Source organism: Centropristis striata, chromosome 11 (assembly GCF_030273125.1).
Source record: "Centropristis striata isolate RG_2023a ecotype Rhode Island chromosome 11, C.striata_1.0, whole genome shotgun sequence".
In the NCBI taxonomy this organism is placed as follows: domain Eukaryota; kingdom Metazoa; phylum Chordata; class Actinopteri; order Perciformes; family Serranidae; genus Centropristis; species Centropristis striata.
The window spans coordinates 23594834-23615443 of NC_081527.1; the positions used below are offsets into that span (position 1 = coordinate 23594834).

General features: G+C 38.0%; 2 protein-coding genes across 2 annotated transcripts in view; both read right to left on the reverse strand.

The window, feature by feature from the left end:
- LOC131980484 (disco-interacting protein 2 homolog C) overlaps nt 1-20610 on the reverse strand; it is a 282249-nt gene that overhangs the window by 114227 nt on the left and 147412 nt on the right. Inside the window, exons 2-4 of the mRNA XM_059344729.1 lie at nt 19848-19919; nt 5796-5906; nt 2889-3014 (exon numbers count right to left, since the gene is read on the reverse strand). Of these exons, the coding sequence (XP_059200712.1) occupies nt 2889-3014; nt 5796-5906; nt 19848-19919 (309 nt within the window). The remainder of the gene's footprint in view (nt 1-2888; nt 3015-5795; nt 5907-19847; nt 19920-20610) is intronic.
- Nucleotides 13457-15436, reverse strand: LOC131980483 (tripartite motif-containing protein 16-like). The gene has a single exon (XM_059344728.1). The coding sequence runs from the start codon at nt 15434-15436 to the stop codon at nt 13760-13762; it is 1677 nt and encodes a 558-aa protein (XP_059200711.1). The 3' UTR covers nt 13457-13759.

A 20610-nucleotide genomic window follows, 5' to 3' on the forward strand; every position in this document is an offset into this window, starting at 1 on the left:
GACCTGGAAGGATACTCAGACCTGATTCTAAACAGCGGGTTAAGGAAATGTCCTGGAGTCTGGCACCAGAAAAACTGACCTACATAGTAAGAGGGAAAGTTGAGGATTTCTTTAAGATATTGAGGCCTTTCTTTATTTTTATGAATGACACTGGCATTGCTACCAATACCCCTGCAGAATGGCTTGAACATTGTCCCACAGCTAGAGTACTATGGTTACGAATAAATAAGGAAAGAAAAATAGGATGGTGACCACGTTTTATAACTCCGCCTTCAACTGTCTATTTAATTTAATGTCATTATTATTGTTGTTATTTAACTAATTAATTGATTTTAATTATGTATACTTTCATTATTATTATTGTTGCGTATTATTATTTTATTATTATTTGTTTATTCATCCCCATTTTTATTTTTTATTTATTATATGTATTATTTATTTTTATTTCATTGTTTATTTATTATTATTTAATTAACTAATTACTATTATTTTTTATTTTTTTAATTAACTCAAGCATTTGTTTTCCTACGAGAGGACTGTTGGTTATGAGACCATATGTCATAAAATAATAATATGACTTCATTTTGTATTACTTTTTGAAAAAAGTCAATAAATAAAGATTTGAAAAAAAAAAAGTACAATACTTCCCTCAGAGATGTCGTGGAGAAGAATTGTGAAACAGTACAAATTGTACTTAAGTTCACCACTTGAGTAAATGTACTTTGATCCTTCACTGTACGTATAAACCAGTCAGGACACATGAGAAACATATATAGAAGAGTTTGGTAAAATAGCATTTTGATGCTAAAACATGCACACTCGGATCAAAGTGTAAAGCTACAAAATGATATGACAACCTCAAAATAAACACATAAATAATGATCCCACTCTTAAAAGAATAATGAAACATGCTCCAAGATGCAATTATCTTCCTTCAAACTAAACACAATTTAAAATGTAGAAAATTAATTTTTTAAAGATTGTTTCCTTGTTAACTTTAAAAGGTGACATTTCGGGCGTCCTGGTGGCACACCTGGTAGAGTTCATACCACAGAGACATAGTCCTCATGAGCGGGCGGCCCGGGTTCAAATCCAAATTGGCTCCCTTTCCTTCTGTCTCTCCACTGTCAATAAAGCCTTGAAAATGGCCAAAAAAATATCTTAAAAAAAATAAAAAAGTGGCATTTCTCATTTGTCACAGATTACAGCTGACATTTGCAGTGTAAGACGCCGTGGGACTGGACGGGCCCTGACTTGTTTACTACCCATGGTGCTTTGCTGACATGCTTGATTGGCAAATCTGTGCCTGGTTATCAGCAGAACCCTGCGGAGGCTACCGGCGGCTAAACACAAACATGTTGAGGAAAATAAGATGCTGCCGGGCAACCAGGGGAACGGCGTGAAACAAACACAAGCACGAAGAGAGAGAAGAGACAAAGCAGCTCTTCATGAAGCTCAAACATGTTTGTCGAGAAATTGAGAAAATGCAGCAGCTGAAAACCAATAAAAGGAACATCAGAGTCCTGCTCGGCCTGTCATCTCTGCACGATACGGCGTGCTGCTCAGCAACACGCGACTCCGCCGTCCTCGGGTGAACCTCACTGGCAGACAGACAGCTGTGTGTGTGTGTGTGTGTGTGTGTGTGTGTGTGTGTGTGTGTGTGTGTGTGTGTGTGTGTGCGACTGCTTTTACCGCTCCCTCAGGACGTGAGCTTTCGAAATCTGCAAGATGGATTGTGTGCATTTCTATGCGAGTCCCTGCAGCTTGTTAACCTTCCTTTGTGTGTAAGATGGCACAAATAAAAACACACACATCATGTGAAAGTGTGTGTGCATGCAGAATGACCACACAGCGCACAAAAAGCTGCATAGAAACGTGTATTTATTTATTTATTTGCATTTGTATCTGTGTCTGTGAATGTGTCTGTGAATGTGTGTGTGTGTGTGTGTGTGTGTGTGTGTGTTATATTTCTGACAGATAGAAGAGACACCTGATGTAACAGCTCGGCTTTTTATTCAATCTTGGATACAGCTCTGAATTGTTAAAATAACTGGTTTTGTTAGAAGAAAAACAACCCTGAACCATTACAAACAGTACTGTGTGAGTATCAAAGCCTGATATATCTTCTTCCTCTGGGCCACAGAGCTCCATTGTTGTCCAGAAACTATTAAAAACATGTCAATGAGCCACTGGGTGACACGCTCCTTCATTATGAACACACACATTGTAGTTTATTTTGAGTCAATCCCTCACACACTGTCCTGCTGCTATAAATATCCCTAGACCCCAATTGGGGTCGCAAGATGATTTTTGGGGGTCGCCAAATCATTTTGGAAGTCAGCTCTGTATTCCACTGTGTTAAAGTGTTAATGTGTTTAAGTCTTTTTGGTTATTTAATGTCTTTTTTTTTGGTCATTTTGTGTTTTTCTAGTCATTTTGTGTCTTTTTTTGTGTCAATCAGTCATACATGTCAATCAGTGTTTCCCAAACCACAAGATGACGTCCTCAAATCTCTTGTTTTGTCCACAAACCAAAGAGATATTCAGTTTATTGTCATAAAGGAACAAAGAAACCAGAAATATTCACATTGAAGAAGCTGAAATCAGAGAATTTGGACTATTTGTCTTTAAAAAACTGCTCAAACCAATTATTCGATTATCGAAATAGTTGACGATTAATTTAATAATTGATTATTGTTCGATTAATCGAATAATTGTTGCAGCTCTAAACAAGAGACACACTTGTTGAAACAACAAGAGACACACTTGTTGTTTCTGCTGTGATTGAATGAGTCCACCTTGAGGTAGTCTTTAAAGAAAATAGGTGGCCCTGGCTGCTGACAATGAAGAAAATGAATCTGTCAGCAGCATCAGTGCTTGTTTCCTCACCTGGAGGTGTGTAGGCGTCCATCGAGGTCTGGACCACCAGCGACCGCCGCTTCGAAGGCATCGGCACCGCCATCTTCCTCTCTTTGTGCTTGGCCAGCGCCGCCTGCACGGCCTCTGTGTGCACATCTGCAGACACACAAACAGCTGCTCAGTGCTTTATATATATATATATCACTTTATAGTAGTGTCTGTCATTACAAACCAATGCCACTGTTTTATGTTTTAAAATGTTTTGGGTTTTTTTGCATTTTTATGGGCAAACATTTAGCAGTGTTTGAATCTACCAGAGAAAACATTTACTGGACTGTACTAAGTACTGTACTTAAGTACAAATTTGAGGTACTTTCCTTGAGTATTTCCATTTTATTTACCTTTATAATTCTACTTCACTACATTAAAGAGGCAAATATTGTACTTTCTACTCCACTACATTTAGCTGACAGCTTTAGTTACTTTTTAAGTGAATATTTAACATGAAAAATGCGCTGATCAATTCAAAATAATTATGCATTTTGATAAATTTAACCAAATAACAGTATTAAGTAAGCCCTACCTTAACAATGAAATGCTGCTGACAAAAAAGCAACAATATTAATAATCCAATAATATATCTGGGATATTCTGCATTTAATTCTGAATATTCTTTGATTTTACTTTTGATACTTAAGGTACATTTTGATGCTGACTTAAAAAAAGAAGATAAAATCAAAATGACCTAAAAAAAAAAAAAAAACCTTTAAAAATATAAATATAAATTCAAGACCTAAAAAATGTATAAATAGATAAATATAGAAAAATAATGAAATTAATGAAATACCCTTTAATCAGATCCTTTAAAAAACAAAAAAAAACAAACAAATAAAAAATACTTAAAGAAAAAAAAAAGTCAGAAAAACGCTCTGATGGTGACATCTGATCCAAGAGAGGTTTTAACTTCAGCAAGTTTTGAATGCAGGACTTTTATTTTAGTGGAGTAATTACACAGTGTGGTATTAGTACTTTTACTGCAGTAAGGGATCTGTATATCTCATTATATCTCATTATCACAGCTATTTTTCTGCAGAACAAATATTAAAAGGACATTTAGCTGATTTCTCCTGTTTGTAATGGAGTATGTTTCCATTGTGGTACATGTACGAAAGCAAACAGTGCTGATGATAAACAGGGCAGGGCTGAACCAATAACTAAAGAAAGAAGTAGATTTTTTTGGCTCCATTCAGTGTAAACATTTGGGAACAGCGTGTTGAATAAAAGAGAAATCAGAGCGTCCATCCAGCAGACAGGCTATCAGCTGTGTTTGTGCTGCAGTGTTCTCGTTACAACGAGTGCCGTGTTCCCATTTATTCACAATCAGTTTACGTACACAAACAGTCCGGGCCTGACAGCGGCTCCCACGGGGCCCTGCAGGTTCCAGACTGGATTAGGTTTGCGTGGAGCGGCGGGGAGCGAAGACGTTGTGTAAAATGAGTGTTTCCAAGATAACGCGCTGCCATGTAGCTACAGCTGGGTTTGTTTGAGCGGGGTCCGTTGCTGTCAGAAGGTAAACACACAGGCTGCCGAAGCCGATAATGACATAAGTAAGACGTTTGTCAGAATGAATGGGGTTCACAGATGTACGTTTGTTTGCCTTGTGTGTGTGTGTGTGTGTGTGTGTGTGTGTGTGTGTGTGTGTGTGTAGGAGGTAATTTAAATCTCAAGTGCACGTTTATTGTCTTATGGTTGACTGAGTGTGTGAAAAAGAGTGTGAGTGTATGTGTGTTTGAGTGTATGTGTGTCTGTTCTTGTACTTCCTATGTACTTCCATAGTGAGGACCGGGACACGTTTTTAACCTACAGAGTGAGGACATTTTTGTGAAGTGAGGACATTTTGGCCGGTCCTCACTTTTTAAAGGCTTGTTTGAGAGTTCAGTCTTTGTTTTAGGGTTAAGGTTACAATTAGGTTTATGTTAGGGTTATTAATAATAATAATAATAATAATTTATTATTATAAATAATAATAATAATAATAATACATTCAATTAATATAGCGCTTTTCTAAACACTCACTGTTCTAAACACTGTGTGTGTGTGTGTGTGTGTGCTCGAACAGCTTTTCTCTTTCAATTTAATGGGTTAAAAGGTTTTTACAGGATTTATTTTCTGTCAGAACAAACTCAAACAAACTCTCCCGACATAAAGTGAACCAGGTTTCCCTTCACTGCTCCAGGAACTCTCGTCATATTAACCCCAAATGTCACAGCAGTGAATTCTTACTGATTCATTTCCAACGAGATGCCACTGAAAATAATTTACCCAAGGTAAAATCCTTAATTTAAATAATTATGCATTTTTATAAATTAAACCATATAACAGTATGTTAAGTAGTTAAAATGAGCCCTACCTAATATATATGGAATATTCATATTTCTGGTTGAAATATGCCCTATTTTAAGTCTCTAATATACAGGTCAAGCTCCAAAACCACTGGACTCCTACATTTCCCATAATGCAACTCCACCATGACCCTCCATACATGCACACATCTGAAGATAGTTTCTCCAGTTTTAATGTGCAGAATTGAAGCTAATAAATACACATATAGTTCAGTATTTCTCTGTTCCTCTCTACATGTAACACATGGGTAAAATTAATATAAATTCCATTCATAAAAGTATTACACGGAGAGTTATAGCAGTTAATAAAGTAGTCATTCATATGCAAATGTATGCAGATAAAACCTCCAAATTATTATCACATCATCACCTTTATTAGAAAAGACATAAAATTAATGTTTTCCTTAAGTTATCGCAGGAAAGCCTCTATGCTAATAAGGTGATTAATGAAGCTAATTAACATATTATGTCTTTATTAGCATGTCAGACATGAACACACCTCTGTGAGAGTCAACAGGGACGATCCGTCTCTTACCTGATCTGTAACGTTCGTCTCTGGAGCCAGAAGACCGCCGGCGGTGGTAGCGGGAGGACGAGGACGGGGTGACCGGGGTTCTCCTCTCCTGGCCCGTGGACGGATCCATTCCTGGAGCAGAAACCACCAGGTTTAAATTACATTTCATTTGCACAGTTAATCTCATGATACACAAGGTCTCATTCTCAAGAAATATCTGTTGAGGACACACCACTATATGATGCAAAGTTGGCTCTTAATAGGGCACTCATTGAAATACTTGCAAATTCCAAATTTCAACCCTAGAGAATATTGGAGGATATTACATACTGCCAGAATGTGGACTGTGTAAAAAAAAAAAAACATACAGACCCGGGGGAGGGGGGTAATATTTTGAGAAAAAAGTTTACGAGATTAAAGTGGCAAATCTACGAGAAAAAAAGCGCAGATTTATGAGATTTAAAGTGGTAAATCTGGAGAAAAAAAGTTGCTTTTTTTCCACTTTTTTCCCGTAAATCTGCTATTTTTTTCGTGCAGGTTTTCCACTTTAAATCTCTTAAATCTGCCACTTTTTTTCTTGTAGATTTGCCGCTTTAATCTAGTAAATTTGCGACTTTTTCTCGAAATATTACTATTATTTTTATTCATACTTGGCCCTAATATGCCGTCATAGTCAAGTTCTCCTGGCACAAGTCACTGAAGAATAACTCTGTTTGTAAGACTATTTCTTGCAGATTTTTTTTCAAAATTTTGCATTTTTACATTGGAGGCCAAGGTAAATAAAGTTAATATTATTATATTATTATCATACTGATTGGTCAGATGTGATGGTGTCACTGTCTGTGACGTAGCCTGATCTTTGTTGATTATCTGGAAGAAATCCATTTTGATATCCACTGAAGTTACCAAATATAGTTCTTCGCCTGATAAAGGGTTAAGTTAAGTTACAGAACAAAACATTTATATAAAGAAACAGGTCCTTAAGTGATAAGTCCAGAGCCGAATTGTTATTTCTAAGAACTTTAAAACTAGAAATGTGAACAAAAGCAGACCCCGGCTGATGATTTAATGTGACTTTCAGCAGTGTGTTTCCTGCCGTCAGCGTCCCTCTAAAGTACTGACTTCAAACTCCATCCAGCTTTAGTTTGATGATTGGGCAGAGGAAAACTGGAGATAAAATATAATATAATCAAATATAATTGACACTGCTATTGTGGCGTGTATCAGGAATGGACAGGAATCTGAATATAGGGATCTGATAAAAGCCTTCAGTGACTGGACTCACAAGAACTATCTCCTACTGAACACCTCAAAGACTAAGAGATGAGATTTCCAAAGGTTCAGATAATTTGATACTTTTATAAGGCTCAAACGTTTGTGACTAGCAAGATTATTATAGTTAACCAAAACTAACGAAATAATGAAAACTAACTAACATAAGTGGTTACAAAACCAACTAAAACTAACTAAAATTATAGTGAAAATGTCCTTCCTTTTTTGTCTTTGTCAACTATTTTCAGACGTAAACCTTTTTGGTTGATATGAAATCTATTTCATCTATCTGGTTTTATGACTTAACAAACTTATTTGGGCTGAGATGGATCAGACAAAAAAAACATATACCCCATCACAAAAAAACTAAACTAAAACTAAGCATTTTCAAAAAAAAACCCAACTAATTAAAACTAGCAAACTCACTCTGTAAACTAATTAAAACGAACTGAATTTGGAAACAAAAAATCACAACAAAATTAAAACTAAAACCAATCCCTTGATGGGGAGTTATTGTAGTTTGGCTGCTGATTTTGGTCCTTTCACCAACACGATCAGCAGCAGCAGACGCTGTGACTCACAGCTCATGGAGGCAATTAAGGAGCTTTCAAAACTCTGAGGCCCCCACTGCAACACTGGTGTGCTCCCCTCCACAGGGTTTTGGACACATCGATGTAAGACACATATTTTCAGATTCAGTGTGGCTTACACTTCTCAAGGATGTCATTATTTCCTTTGTCTGATCCATCTCAGCTCCAATAAGTTAATTAAGTCATAAAACCAGATAGATGAAATAGATTTCATATCAACCAAAAAGGTTTATGTATGAAAAAAGTTGACAAAGACCAAAACGAAGGACATTTTCACTTTCATTTTAGTAACCACATAATACAGTGTCAGTTAGTTATTGTTTTTTTTTAAAAAACTCTCATTTTTATTTTCATGTCAGTTAACGAAAATGTTAATAAATTCAAAATTCAATTCTAGTTTTCGTCATTTTGTTAGTTTTCGTTAACTATAATAACCTTGCTCCCCACCAGCAGGTCTCTCAATCAGAATTCAGCTCCAAATTCAATATGCACAAAAAAGCAAAAGTGTACATATTATTATTTATTCATTTATTTTTCATTTTTTCTGACATGAAAGACAAACAAACAAACATGATTAACAGTACAAAAAAGAGTAATAAAACATATTTTTTAAAATATAAAAGCCAAAGTATATTTAATGTTAATCACAAATAAATGCCATTATCAAAGTAGAAACTCCTTATAACTGCAGAACCTCCTTTAGAATCATCATGTTTTTAGGTTTGCTTCAGTACCAAAGTAAGATATCCAGGGATATCTGTCCATACATCCATGAGTACATTGCAAACAGGAGCTGCTAACAACTAATTCTGCATCATTTTAATGCTGCAAATTTGTTGGAGGATGGGTGCAGTTATCTCTATTTGGTCTGAAGGGCCCACAGTGTAAGACTTTAAACCTGCCTGACCTTAAGAAACTGAACCGAACAGCCTCACTCAGCAGAAATGTGGTATCTGGTGGTCCAATCCATCCAGGAAACAACCACAAACACAAACTGTCTGGAAAAACACAATTCCTTCTAGGAATTTCTGTTTGCACTGGAACAACTGCAGTTATTTCACCACAATGCATTATTTTTAGTTACCCGAGAAAGCCATGACACAGTTTGTAATATGATTTTGTATTCATATTTTTTGTCTTGCAGTGCAGACTCAGTCAGCAAGATAAAACTGAATTCTGAAGATCTACAGATCTAAATTGTGTACTAAATTGTAGAAGTAAAAACCTTAAAAGGCTAAAAGCTATAAAAAAAAAACAACTGCATTCATTAATAACATCACACAATTTTCATGAATCAAATATACTTTGTAAGACACAGCAAACTGATGCACACAGCCATACGCCTGCAAACACACACATATACACACACAGAGAGAGAAAGAAACAGCCTCCCTACACAGCGATCAATAAGTCTGATGATAATAACCACCCTGTTACTGACAGCTACGACCGCTGCGGAGCTGCTGATCTATGAGCATCCATCTCGCCTTCACACTTCCAGCCTCGTCTGTCTTCATTAGAGCTCTCAGAGTATCGCTGCTGCTCGGGAGAAAAGCTAAAAGTTGATTAGCCGAGCGTATAACGACGAGCAGTCAGCGGCGGAACAAATGGCGGGTCTGGGAAATACCTCGCTCTGCTGTTTCCTCTGGGGAGTCTGGATGGATGGATGGATCCCCCTACTGACTCCTTCTGCTTCCTCTTTAAAAACGTCTTCTTTCTCTCTCCTTTGTCCTTAGCCAGTTTATTCTGCCTGCAGATTGCTCATACTTACTTATTTCTTTGTTTGTCTGTTTAATAATTAGTTATAGAAGTTATAGAAAAATGATCAAATATTTAATTTTTGGGGGGAGTTCAATGGCGGTCTGCCAGATCAAACTGGGTTATCTCATCAACTGTTCAATGAATTGGAATGAAATTCGATACAGCTATTCGTGGTGCCAAGAGGATAAATCTGACTGAGTTTTCCTGTAGCGCCACCAGGAGGTTGAAGTTATCCGGTGAAATATCTCAGCATCTACTGGATGGATTGCTACACACTTTGGTAAATTGATCAATGTTTCCAAGACGATTAAAAGCTTGTTTTGCTTCTTGTAGTCAGCCAGCTATTGCACAATTGCAGCTTGTGGGATTGTTGCGGAAGGTTTGAGCCCCAAAATTTTGAAACAATGTGGAGTCAGTGTAGCAAAGATTGGTTGGTGATATATGACAACAACAGAAGAAGAAGAGAGTAAATGTGTCGCTTTGACCACAATCACTTTGGACCGACCAGACGTGTGGATCTACACACACACACACACACACACACCTGACTGCAAGAAGCATGAAACAGCTTTAATCAGAATGACTCTGCTGATAATTTGACTTTTAATGTAGCAGCGTCGTCAGGTCAAGATTTCAGTTCGACCAAAAAGCTTCAAAATGTATGATATGTGGGTCAGTGACAAATAAGGGTTGGCAAGTTGTCAAATGGTGTAACCACAAAAGAATGATGAATATGAAATACTTTTCCACCTACAGTGTATTTAATTGGACATACATATAATTACTTCATTTAAAAAAAACATATTTCTGAGTATTTCTACATTTACACATTTTGTCAATATTGAGCAGAAAATATTCTTGAAACAACCATTTTTTTCTAAAGTTTTGACAAATTATGTAAAATATGTTATATACCATAATGTTGCAATGTAAACGTGGATTGTTTTTCTTCTCATTTTAGTTCACTTTTATTTTCCTGTATATAGATATAGATATCAGATTTTTATGAAAAAATGACTTGTTACACCAACTGACAATGAGTTAGATCACGTCATTGACCCATGTGCATCAGTCTCAGTCTGTACTATTGGTAATCATAAATTGTTAGCAGGCAAGTTTACAAGCATGTTATTATGCTGACGTCAGCTCAAAGTATTTGTGTGCCTAAGTTTAGCTTTACAGAGAAGGTGGTTTATCTGTAGTCCAGGCGTCAGTAACCTTTACCATCAAAAGAGACATTTTTAGCCCAAGAAAATAAATAAATAAATCGGTCTAGTCACAAACGTTTGAGCCTTATAAAAGTATCAAATTATCTCATTAACTCTGCATCATTTTAATGGTGCCAACTTCAAAAATGAAAAAAAAAAAAAAAAAGGGGGGGGGGTGGAGTTGGAGGATGAGTGCAGAAAGAATATACTTATTGCAAAACTAAAACTTTAACAGGCTAAACAGCTAAAAGCTATGTGTGGAATTGTTAACAGGGTATTCATAAATAACATTTATCTTCTTGAATCAGACCTACCATGTCAGATAAAGAAACTGAGGTAGATCCACACACCCATACACATGCAAACATATCTGTTGATGCATTATTAAATTCTACATTTTCCTCCAAGACTTTTTTTTTCTGGAATTGGAATACATACCTACACTGTAAAGAATTTACTGTGATTTTTTACAGTAACTTATTGGCAGCAAGTAACTTACTGTAGTAATTATTTACAGTAGAACTACTGTAATTTTATTTGTAGTACTTTTTTTTATACTGTAAAATAAAAAACAAACACTGTGGTTTTAGTTTTATTTACAGTACTAGTTTGTTTACTGTAAGAATAAAAGCAGTTAAACATTGTGATTCTTAGTGGTACTGTATATGGCAATATGGCACAGAAACAATTCTGTTAATTTGATGATATTTTTATCATTATTTTTTTATAGAAATAACTAGTAATTGCAACTACTCTATACACTAAAGAAAATAATATTAATACATTTACTGTTTTACAAATGATTTCCATACTGTGTTTTCTATGAAAAACTTTACTTTAAGTTAATTAATTAAACAGCATTTGTATAGGACTGATTCTGATCAAAATTATGATAACAATGGAAAAATACAGTTTGTTTTAACTACTGTGATTTTGTAACAAGTACCGATTTTTATTGTAAATTATACAGCGCTATACTGTAAAAATCAAACACAGTGATGAACTGTGAATAATACAGTAAATAACTGTAGATTTCACAGCGATTATTTACAGTGTAGATTATCTAAATCAGCCACTGCTCTTTAGGTTCAGCAAAATTTAGAGGACAAGAAGAAAGAACACACTTATGTAGATTATGATGCACATTTTAGTTAACTGAAATGGTTTGTAACAGCAATGCAGCGACTGCTGGAGAACACAAGTAGGTGTCTGACATTGAATGAATAAATAAATCATCCATTTGACATCATGTTAATTCCCCAGTTATACCCCATCCATCTGACAGTCCTTACAACAAACACTCCGAACACGATCTGACCCAGTTGCACACAGTGAAACCTTAAAGGAAATCAATGCGAGCCTCTCAGTCATTCCCTTTCTGTCAGCCGCTGCAGGTAGAAGGACACGTAATCCAATAAAGAAGTGAGACGGATGAAGTGGACAACCCTGACACCAGCAGCACCTCAACTCTCAGAAACAGTAAACACCCACAGACTGATGTTCTTACCATGCACCACATGCTTTATTTAACACAAATAAAAATAACTTTTACTGCCATGGAGATGTCTTATCTCAGCTGTTCTTGGTGTATAATTTAAGGTTTGTAATGTGTTCCCAGATCAAAGGAAAGTGAAGAAAATCTAGTTAACAAAAAGCCTAAATTAATCATTAATTAATCATTAAAACAGGTTCACAGTACACGGCTCACAGTCTGCTCTGAATAAGAGATGAACTCAAGTGTTCCCAGAGGGAATGCACAAAAAATATGTGGATGATCTCATCTTCTAAAAGTTTGATTCTCTTCCGAGCAAGATTAACATTTCCTGCTTGAACTACAAACCTGCCTGACAGGTGACTCATCCATGAGACAGGTTTGCACACTTTGTAGTCTGCATTGTCAGGATTGCATTATGCTGACTATTGTTTGAAATGTTTCAATGCAAGTTTATCATCAGAGTTCAAGTTATAATCTGAGCTTTGTATAATTCGCTGCAAGTGCAAGTGCAACCCAGTTATTTAGTCAGTGCAGGTCAGCTGCACATGCAAAAATGTGTCGACAGTCAAGGATTTAATTCACATACAGCACTGTGCAAAAGTCTTGGGCAGGTGTGATGAATTGAAGCTGGTTTGTAGAATTTTCTTCTGTTCACTCACTTTGAATATTGTTAATTGATAAAAAAATAAACTTTTAACACTTCTATTTCTGAAAGCATTCTTATTTTACACCTTTTTTCACACCTGCCTAAAACTTTTTGCACAGTACTGTATATGGAGAAACATATAGTTCCAAATATAAATAAAAAACGTTGAAAACATTATATATTTTGATTTCAAAGAGAATTCTATAATTCAGGCATGGGCAACTTAAATGCTGGAGGGGGCCACAATTTCTCGACACTACCACAGGGCCACATATAGGACCGTGCACTTAACCAGATATGATGAAACTGCAATTTTAAATATATTTATAGTGCAGTAACTTAACATATTTCATGCTCAAATGCATGTATAACAATATAAATAGGAATACAAAAAGTTTGAAGCAAATAAAAAATAACCACTTGCTCTTTTTTTTCAGTGCAAGAACAGCAGACCAACATTAATTGCAAGAAGTAATTTTGTGCATTTTTACACTGCACTTTTAAGATTTCATGCTCAAATGCATGTAGTTGTACTGAGGGCCACTTCAAGTGAGGGTGCGGGCCGCCTGCGGCCCCCGGGCCTCCAGTTGCCCATCCCTGCTATAATTAGTTGCATCATTATTAGAAAATTAATTATAAAGAATTGGTTAAATGTCACAACTAGAAAAAGTTTAGAAAGAAAATGGGTTTGAATTTATCCATATGTAAGACTTTGTACATTTATGTTACTACGCTTCAAATGGAAATGTCCATTTTTCTGCACCCGATGACCAGGAATCATGCAAATCAATGAAATGAACCTGTGCAGGTTTCATTGACAAAAAAAACCTGCAAGTTCATAAAACTAATATAATTAACTGTTTATCTCCCCAAAGGTAACAGTGGTTAGACCTCCATTAATACTTAAACAACAATGCAGTAAGCAATTTACCTGTCAATACATATTCAAGTTAGGTTTTCCATCATCATTAAACAGACACTGTCCCCCAGCAGATCTCCTCAATAACTCCTGTTTACTTCAGCCTGCAAAGCTCAGCAACAGCTCCGTCTGACAGCCAGAGTCCAGCATGGAGAGGCTGAGTGAACGTAGTCTGGACTCTGTGGAGGAGGGTCATGGTTTCAGAGACGCTGTAGAAGGACAGAATACCTGCACTGTGATCCAGGTACACTCCTATTCTGGATCCCGGAGGACTGGAGATGGGCGTCTTCGTCTTGTTATGTATGAACACATAGCTATCTCCGATGCAATCTAACGCCCAGGACTTGTAATTGTGTCCAAACACGGATTCATTGAAGACCCCTGCTCTGCTGATGTTCTTGTATGCGACTGCCACTAAAACTCCTCCCCCGCTCCTCTCCACCTCCCAGTAACAACGTCCTTTCAGACTCTCTCGGCCCAGGACCTGCCAGGAATACATAAACCTCTCTGAATGAGCAGAATATTTCTGTTCTTCTCTCACGAATGCTGCCCTTCTGTTGCCGTTGGATATCAACAGGTGTGTATTTGCAGTGTTTGGATCCAGAGTTAGATGGAAAGCATACTGTAAGAAGTCAGCTCTGGTCTCGGGGTCTGCTCGTGGATTTGTTGTTAAAACATCTGCTCCAGCTACTGTCGAGGAGATCTTTGCATATTCTTCCCCAAGGATTCCCAGTAGTCGATCTCTGGCCTCTGACAGCGCCACTGTGACCTTCTCAAAGTACCGCAGGCGGCGGACTTTGGCGTTTGGCGGGACTTTAGATTCACTCAGACATGCCAATGAAGGGTAGTTCAATAAAAAATGAGTGTGATCCTCTGTGTGTGTGAGCTTCTCCAGCCCAGCATCCTTCCTCTTCAGCTCAGTGATCTCCTGCTGCAGCTTCTCTCGAACCTTTCTGAACCGACTCACTTCAGTGTTCTGCCGAGTTTGAATCTTCCCCTTCACATCAGAGACTCTTTTCTCAATGGCATGGATCATTTCGTTGAACAGCTTGTCAGTGTTCTTCAGTGCATTTTCTGCAGAGCAATGAACAGCGTCTTCCTCTTGTTGAAACAGCTTCATGTCTTTCTCTTTTTCTTGGATTCTCTGCTGGATTTTCAGCCGAGTCACCCGAAGATCTGTTTGCCTCTCGGCCCTTTCTGCTGCAGCCGAGACTTTGTTGTGGCCTTTGTGTTCGTCCTTGGAGCAGAGATAACAGATGCAACGCTGATCAGTACGGCACCACATCTTCATCACTTCTTGATGCCGAGCGCAGATGTTCTCCTGTAGCTTTGTAGATGCTTCCACCAGCTTGTGTTTCCTTAAAGGTGCTATATCAAAGTGAGGCTGAAGATGACTCTCACAAAATGAAGCCACACATTGCAGGCAGGATTTGAAGGCTTTCAGCTTGCAGACATCACAGGCCACATCTTCCGATCCAGCATCGAAGTGATCAGCAGGAGCAGGAGTCGGAGCAATTGGGAGTCCAGTCTTCTTCAGCTCCTCCACCACAAATGCTAACATGTCGTTTTTTACCACGACAGGCCTCTGTGTGAAGGTTTGCTTACACTGAGGGCAGCTGTAGATCCTCATATCATCCTCTTCATCCAAGTGGACCTTGATGCAGTTCATGCAGCAGCTGTGTCCACAGGGAATCGTCACCGGATCCTTCAGTAGATTCAGACAGATCGAGCAGCTGAATCTTGCCCGATCAAGCTGAATCCCCTGTGCCATGTTGCTTTCTTGAGAGAGCAGGTGTCTGATGACTAAAAGATATGATATGACTACTCTTTATCTGCCAGTGTAAGAGAGGGAGGGCTCTGCAGGCTTTGCTTGATTCCTGAAAAAGGAGTGGCTTTTAACAGGAAGGCTGTTGGGTAACACTGAATATTCAGGTTTGAGGTGTTCTGGGAATAGTGGGAGTAACAGTAGGTTGTTTCCTGAACATGAAAAAGTTCCAACCAAACAGAACAAAAATCTGCAGCAGCACCTGTCCTTTCATCTGAACAGATTGACAGCTCCGAGTTATAGGTTAGAGAAAATTAGTTTAGGGTTTGGTGTATGCCAGAACAAGACTCTGGCAGGGGTTATTTAACAACAATGGTATTCAAATAATGTTAAGCAGCCATTTAACATTCTGTCAACCTGCTGTACTGCAGCCAACCACTCTGTCTGTGTTCTCAGGAGACAATGACTGGGAATATTCTGAGGAAATTTAGGGGAAGCACTGCCGATTACTGTGAATATAATCGTAGAGGTCATTAACTCTTTGGAGTCTTGGGCTATTTTGTCCATTTTTGAATCCTTTTCATCCTGCCTGTATAGACCAATTAAAAAAAAGGTTTAAGTGCCATGTTGCTATATTTTTTTCAGCACAACCTCACCTATATGACCTGATAATAATTATTTCATCCTGACTTACTGGATCAACATTTTGAACCCAAAAGAAACAAAGAAAAACAAACATAAAATGTGATTTTGAATCGGTTTGGTTTTTTTAACTTCACAATCATGATCATGCTCAATGAATAATTTGAAATGATGCAAATGGGAACACAGGTTGCAAATATTACATCCAGTTCTATATTTTTATCCAAAATATATCTGACCTTGTCTCCAGTTTTACTTGATATATCATTATCAAACTAAAACTGGCCTCATGGAGTTTCAAGCCAGTTCTTCAGAGGTAAATTTATGGTAGGGCTCGATGCTGCTTTGTTTTTAAGTGTGGATGTCATGAAGAAGTCATGCTTTGGCGCTTTTGGTGACTCCAGAGGGTTTGAAAAAGGGAAAGAAAAAAAGCTGGAGGTTGATAATATTCTCCCTGGGAGGCTGAAGGATCTGGATATTGTCTTGAAGCACGTCTGAAGTGACTTTTCAATAACTGCATGAATTTTGCAATCTGTGTCTGTGGAATAGTCGCTCTGATGTTCCAAAAAAGGACGTCACACTTCAGTGTCCTCAGGAACACTTTATGTTAGATTTGCTTGGACCTGAGTTGGACTTTTGATTGTATTCAGACTGACACATTAAAAGGCCCCACCAGGAGAGCTTATTTAGTGTGATTTAGTTGCACATAAATATCTTTTCTTTTCTTGAGCAGCTATTTTTGTCATGAGCACTTTTATACACAAACGCAAAAAAAGGAAGCGTTTTTTTTTTCTTTCGGAACAAGGTAGAGTTTTCTGAGATTTTGCACTGTGCCTAAAGGCAATTATCAATCATGTTGTGTTGTTTCCTTTTGACGATTAAAAAAACAATATGAAGGCACCGTAGTTCAAACCAGGATGGTAAACTTGTTGGTCGTCTGCCTGCACGAAAAGAGTTCAAACTTAATTAACATTGCAACTGTCGCTGTATGAATAGTCTTGATGTGAAATATTTGTGTTGAATTTCTTGTGGTTTATTCGTGTAAAGGCTTGAAGGCTGGTCAGACCCACGTCCAGCTCCATGTGGATGTTGCAGCAAAGAAGCTGCAAATAAATAAAAAAATGGAGGCTTCACTCACATCTTCAACCAAGGTTAGTGTCACCATTTCAGTGTCTGACCAAACATGAATTATAGTCACAATCTAAGTTATGGTGTTGAATAATGCACAGAAAAGTGTGGATGAAAAGGATGCAGAAATAACTACAACATGATATAGATGTGTAAAAAGTATTCATGCTCTGTCAGGTCTATCTGTAAAACAACAAGCAAACTACTTTTTAAAATGCTTGTTTTCTGAATGGAGTTCAGGACAATCAGAGTTGTGCTGTGCAGGAGATTGTCACTGCGTGGCAGAAAAGCTCTTGACCTTTGACCTCCAAGTCTAATCAGTTCATCTGTGACTGTAAGTGGACTTCTATTACAAGGGACAACGTGCCTCCAACCACAGGTGACCTTACCATCATGATATCTTTGTTTTTCCGATCTCAAAACCTGTACATTACCTTATGTATTAATCAATAATTGACACTTGCTTTTCTTGGATGGTATTAAAAGCACGGCATGCTGGATCTCATGATATCAAAGTCCCCTCAGAGGAAACTGAACCTAATCTACAATGTGAAGGCGTGTAAATCTGGGGAACTGGGGAAATCCATTACTTTGAACACTGTAAAGGCTTTAATCAGACGATATCAGTCTGGCTGTGTACCAGGCACTGTGGATTAACAGCCTCAGAGCTGAAATACATCACAGGGAAGGAAACTGTGCTACTGCTATGGGTGTATGTGTATGTGTGTGTGTGTGTGTGTGTGTGTGTGTGTGTGTGTGTGTGCGCCTGTGATAGGGAGAAAGGGAGTATTGTGTTGTGAGGTGTGTGTGTGTGAGAGGGACTGGAAATCAGAGTAAGGGGGTATTGTGAGTATGAGTGTGCACAAATGTGTGTGACTGCAAGAGCATACAGGACTCAGCAGTGTAGTCAGAAGACAGTGTGTGTGTGTGTGTGTGTGCGTTAGTGTGTGTGAGTGTATGTGTATGTATGTGTGTAATTGTTAGTGTGTGTCAGTGTGTGTGTGTGTGTGTGTATGTGTGTGTATGTGTGTGTGTGTGTGTGTGTGTGTGTGTGTGTGTGTGTATGAAAGTGTGTGTGCGTGTGTGTATATGGAGGAGTGTGTGTGTGAGTGTATGTGTGTGTGTTTGTGTGTGAGTGTGTGTGTGTGTTAGTGTGAGTGTGTATGTCTGTGTGTATGTCTGTGTGTTAGTGTGTGTGTGTGTGTGTGTGTGTGTGTATGGAGGAGTGTGTGTGTGTATGTGTGTGTGTGTATGGAGGAGTGTGTGTGTGTGTGTGTGTGTGTGTGTGTGTGTGTCTGTGTGTGTGTGTGTGTATGGAGGAGTGTGTGTCATCCGGTCCCCCATGGTGAACTGGGGGTGACCCCCTGCTGGGCCTGGATGTGAATACCGCACATTTTCTCCATCCCACACCCTTCATTCCTTCCCATAATGCACTTCCTGACATCCCCCCACCCACCCCTATGAACACACACATGCATGCACGCACACACACGCAGTATATTCCAGTAATAGCTTTGGCAGTGCCAGTGTGTCTGCTGGTCTCCAGTGACGTTACAGTCCCATCTAGTCTGATGCGGCTCCTTACTGTGAAATGGACTTTTAGATCCTTTGTGGTCGGACTCAATAACATTCATACGCGGTGTGTTACCAAAAAAACAACTCAACTGGTGATGATTTATTAAGTGTATCAGGATACAAATTAACGCTCATCCTATACAGAGGAAAATAAAAGTCTCCAGTTTCCTTTTAGAAGAAAACTCGACTAACTGGAAGTCTCTTGGAAAAAACATCTAAATAAATAAACGTGTGTTCTTGCCTGCAGGCCCTTTCAGTGAAACATAAAACACTGCTTGCTTCATAAGAATGATTCTCTCTGTGTGAGTCAAACTAACTCATACACTCTCAGAATCTTCTTTGTTTTGGTCTTCTGGCAACAATATTTTCCATTTTGTTCTGATTAAACATCCTTTTCAGATATGTAAACCCAATCAACAAGTCTTTCAGAAATCTCATAATTATGCCTACTATTTTGTGTAATATTATTATTTTCTGTTTGACCATTTTTCTTTCTTTTTTACATGTTTGAAATAGTCCATGTGATGTCCAGTTGTGGAGGTACAGAAGAAAAAGGAACTATCAGTGTTTCCATTAAAGTCAAAGAGAGTTTGACGCAACATTTTGAAATATGGCATTAAAGAAAATGTGAAATGTGAGTTTCCATCAGCTGGTTTAGAACAAAGAAACAAAGCTGCAGTAACATACTTTGGTCAGCAGATGGCAGTGTAATATATTGCTGTAGGCTAATCCGTCAGTAAACGAAGAAGAAGAGGAGAGAAACCAACAACAAAAAGATGGAAAATGGAAAGAAGTCTTCTTAAATCCAAACAGAGTACTTGTAACCGACTTAACAAAATGTATGTGTTTTTCATAATCAGCTTATTAATTGTTTTTTTCCCTTTTTATTTGTTGTCTTTTGTTTGTGTTTTAACTGTGTAATTATTTATCTTAGCCAGGTCTCCCTTGAAAAAGAGGTTCTTAATCTCAATGAGATCTTCCTGGTTAAATAAAGGTTGTAATATTGATAACTTTGACCAGAGTTGGATATCAAGTAGCAAAGAAAAGGATGAAGAAAAGGAGTCGGTTTTACCTGGTGTTTGTGGGAAGAAGGCTCCAATCAGCTTGGATCGCTTTTTCTCATAGCCCTTCTGTGTGATATCACCTGCCAGAGACAAAACACACAGAAACACACGTTTACTTTCTTTATTCTTACATGTACGAACTTCCCACAGAACTGTTTATCTGAGATATAAAAGCCAGTAAATCTAAAAATTGGACACAAATATGCACAAGGCGTAAATTATTGGAAACAAATGACAGGCTGTACTTTTGTTCCAGAAAAATTTGCAGAGTAAGACATGAAAACACAAAGCAGAGAGAGAAAGCTGATCACATTATGCTTAGTCATTCTCTCCACTCAACCAGGACCAGATGCTGCAGTCTCGCTGCATGTATGTGTATGTGCATATTCTGCAGATGCACTTAATTCACCTCTCACAGCGTCTAACCCACTCAAAAGTTGCTGACCGATCTCCCCGCGTGAAGCCATAAATCAAGCCTACCTAAAGGTACCATCAGCACATTTCAATGCAGCACCATCTGAACCCAGTCGATCCGTTAGAAAAGACTCTTGGCGTTGTGTTCCTAACCTCTGGGGGAAACCAGGCGGGAGGAGTTTGTCACATTTACAAAGGAAGATTTAGAAAAGTGCGCCAGGAACTTGTGGAGGTAAATGAGCATCAGTTCAGCGCTTGTTTTTGACTGACAGTGTGTCACTCTGAGTGAAGTAAAAGAATCAAAGAGAAATAAGGCCACAACAAGAGAAGCATCATGGGAACTGGAGTTTTAAGAGC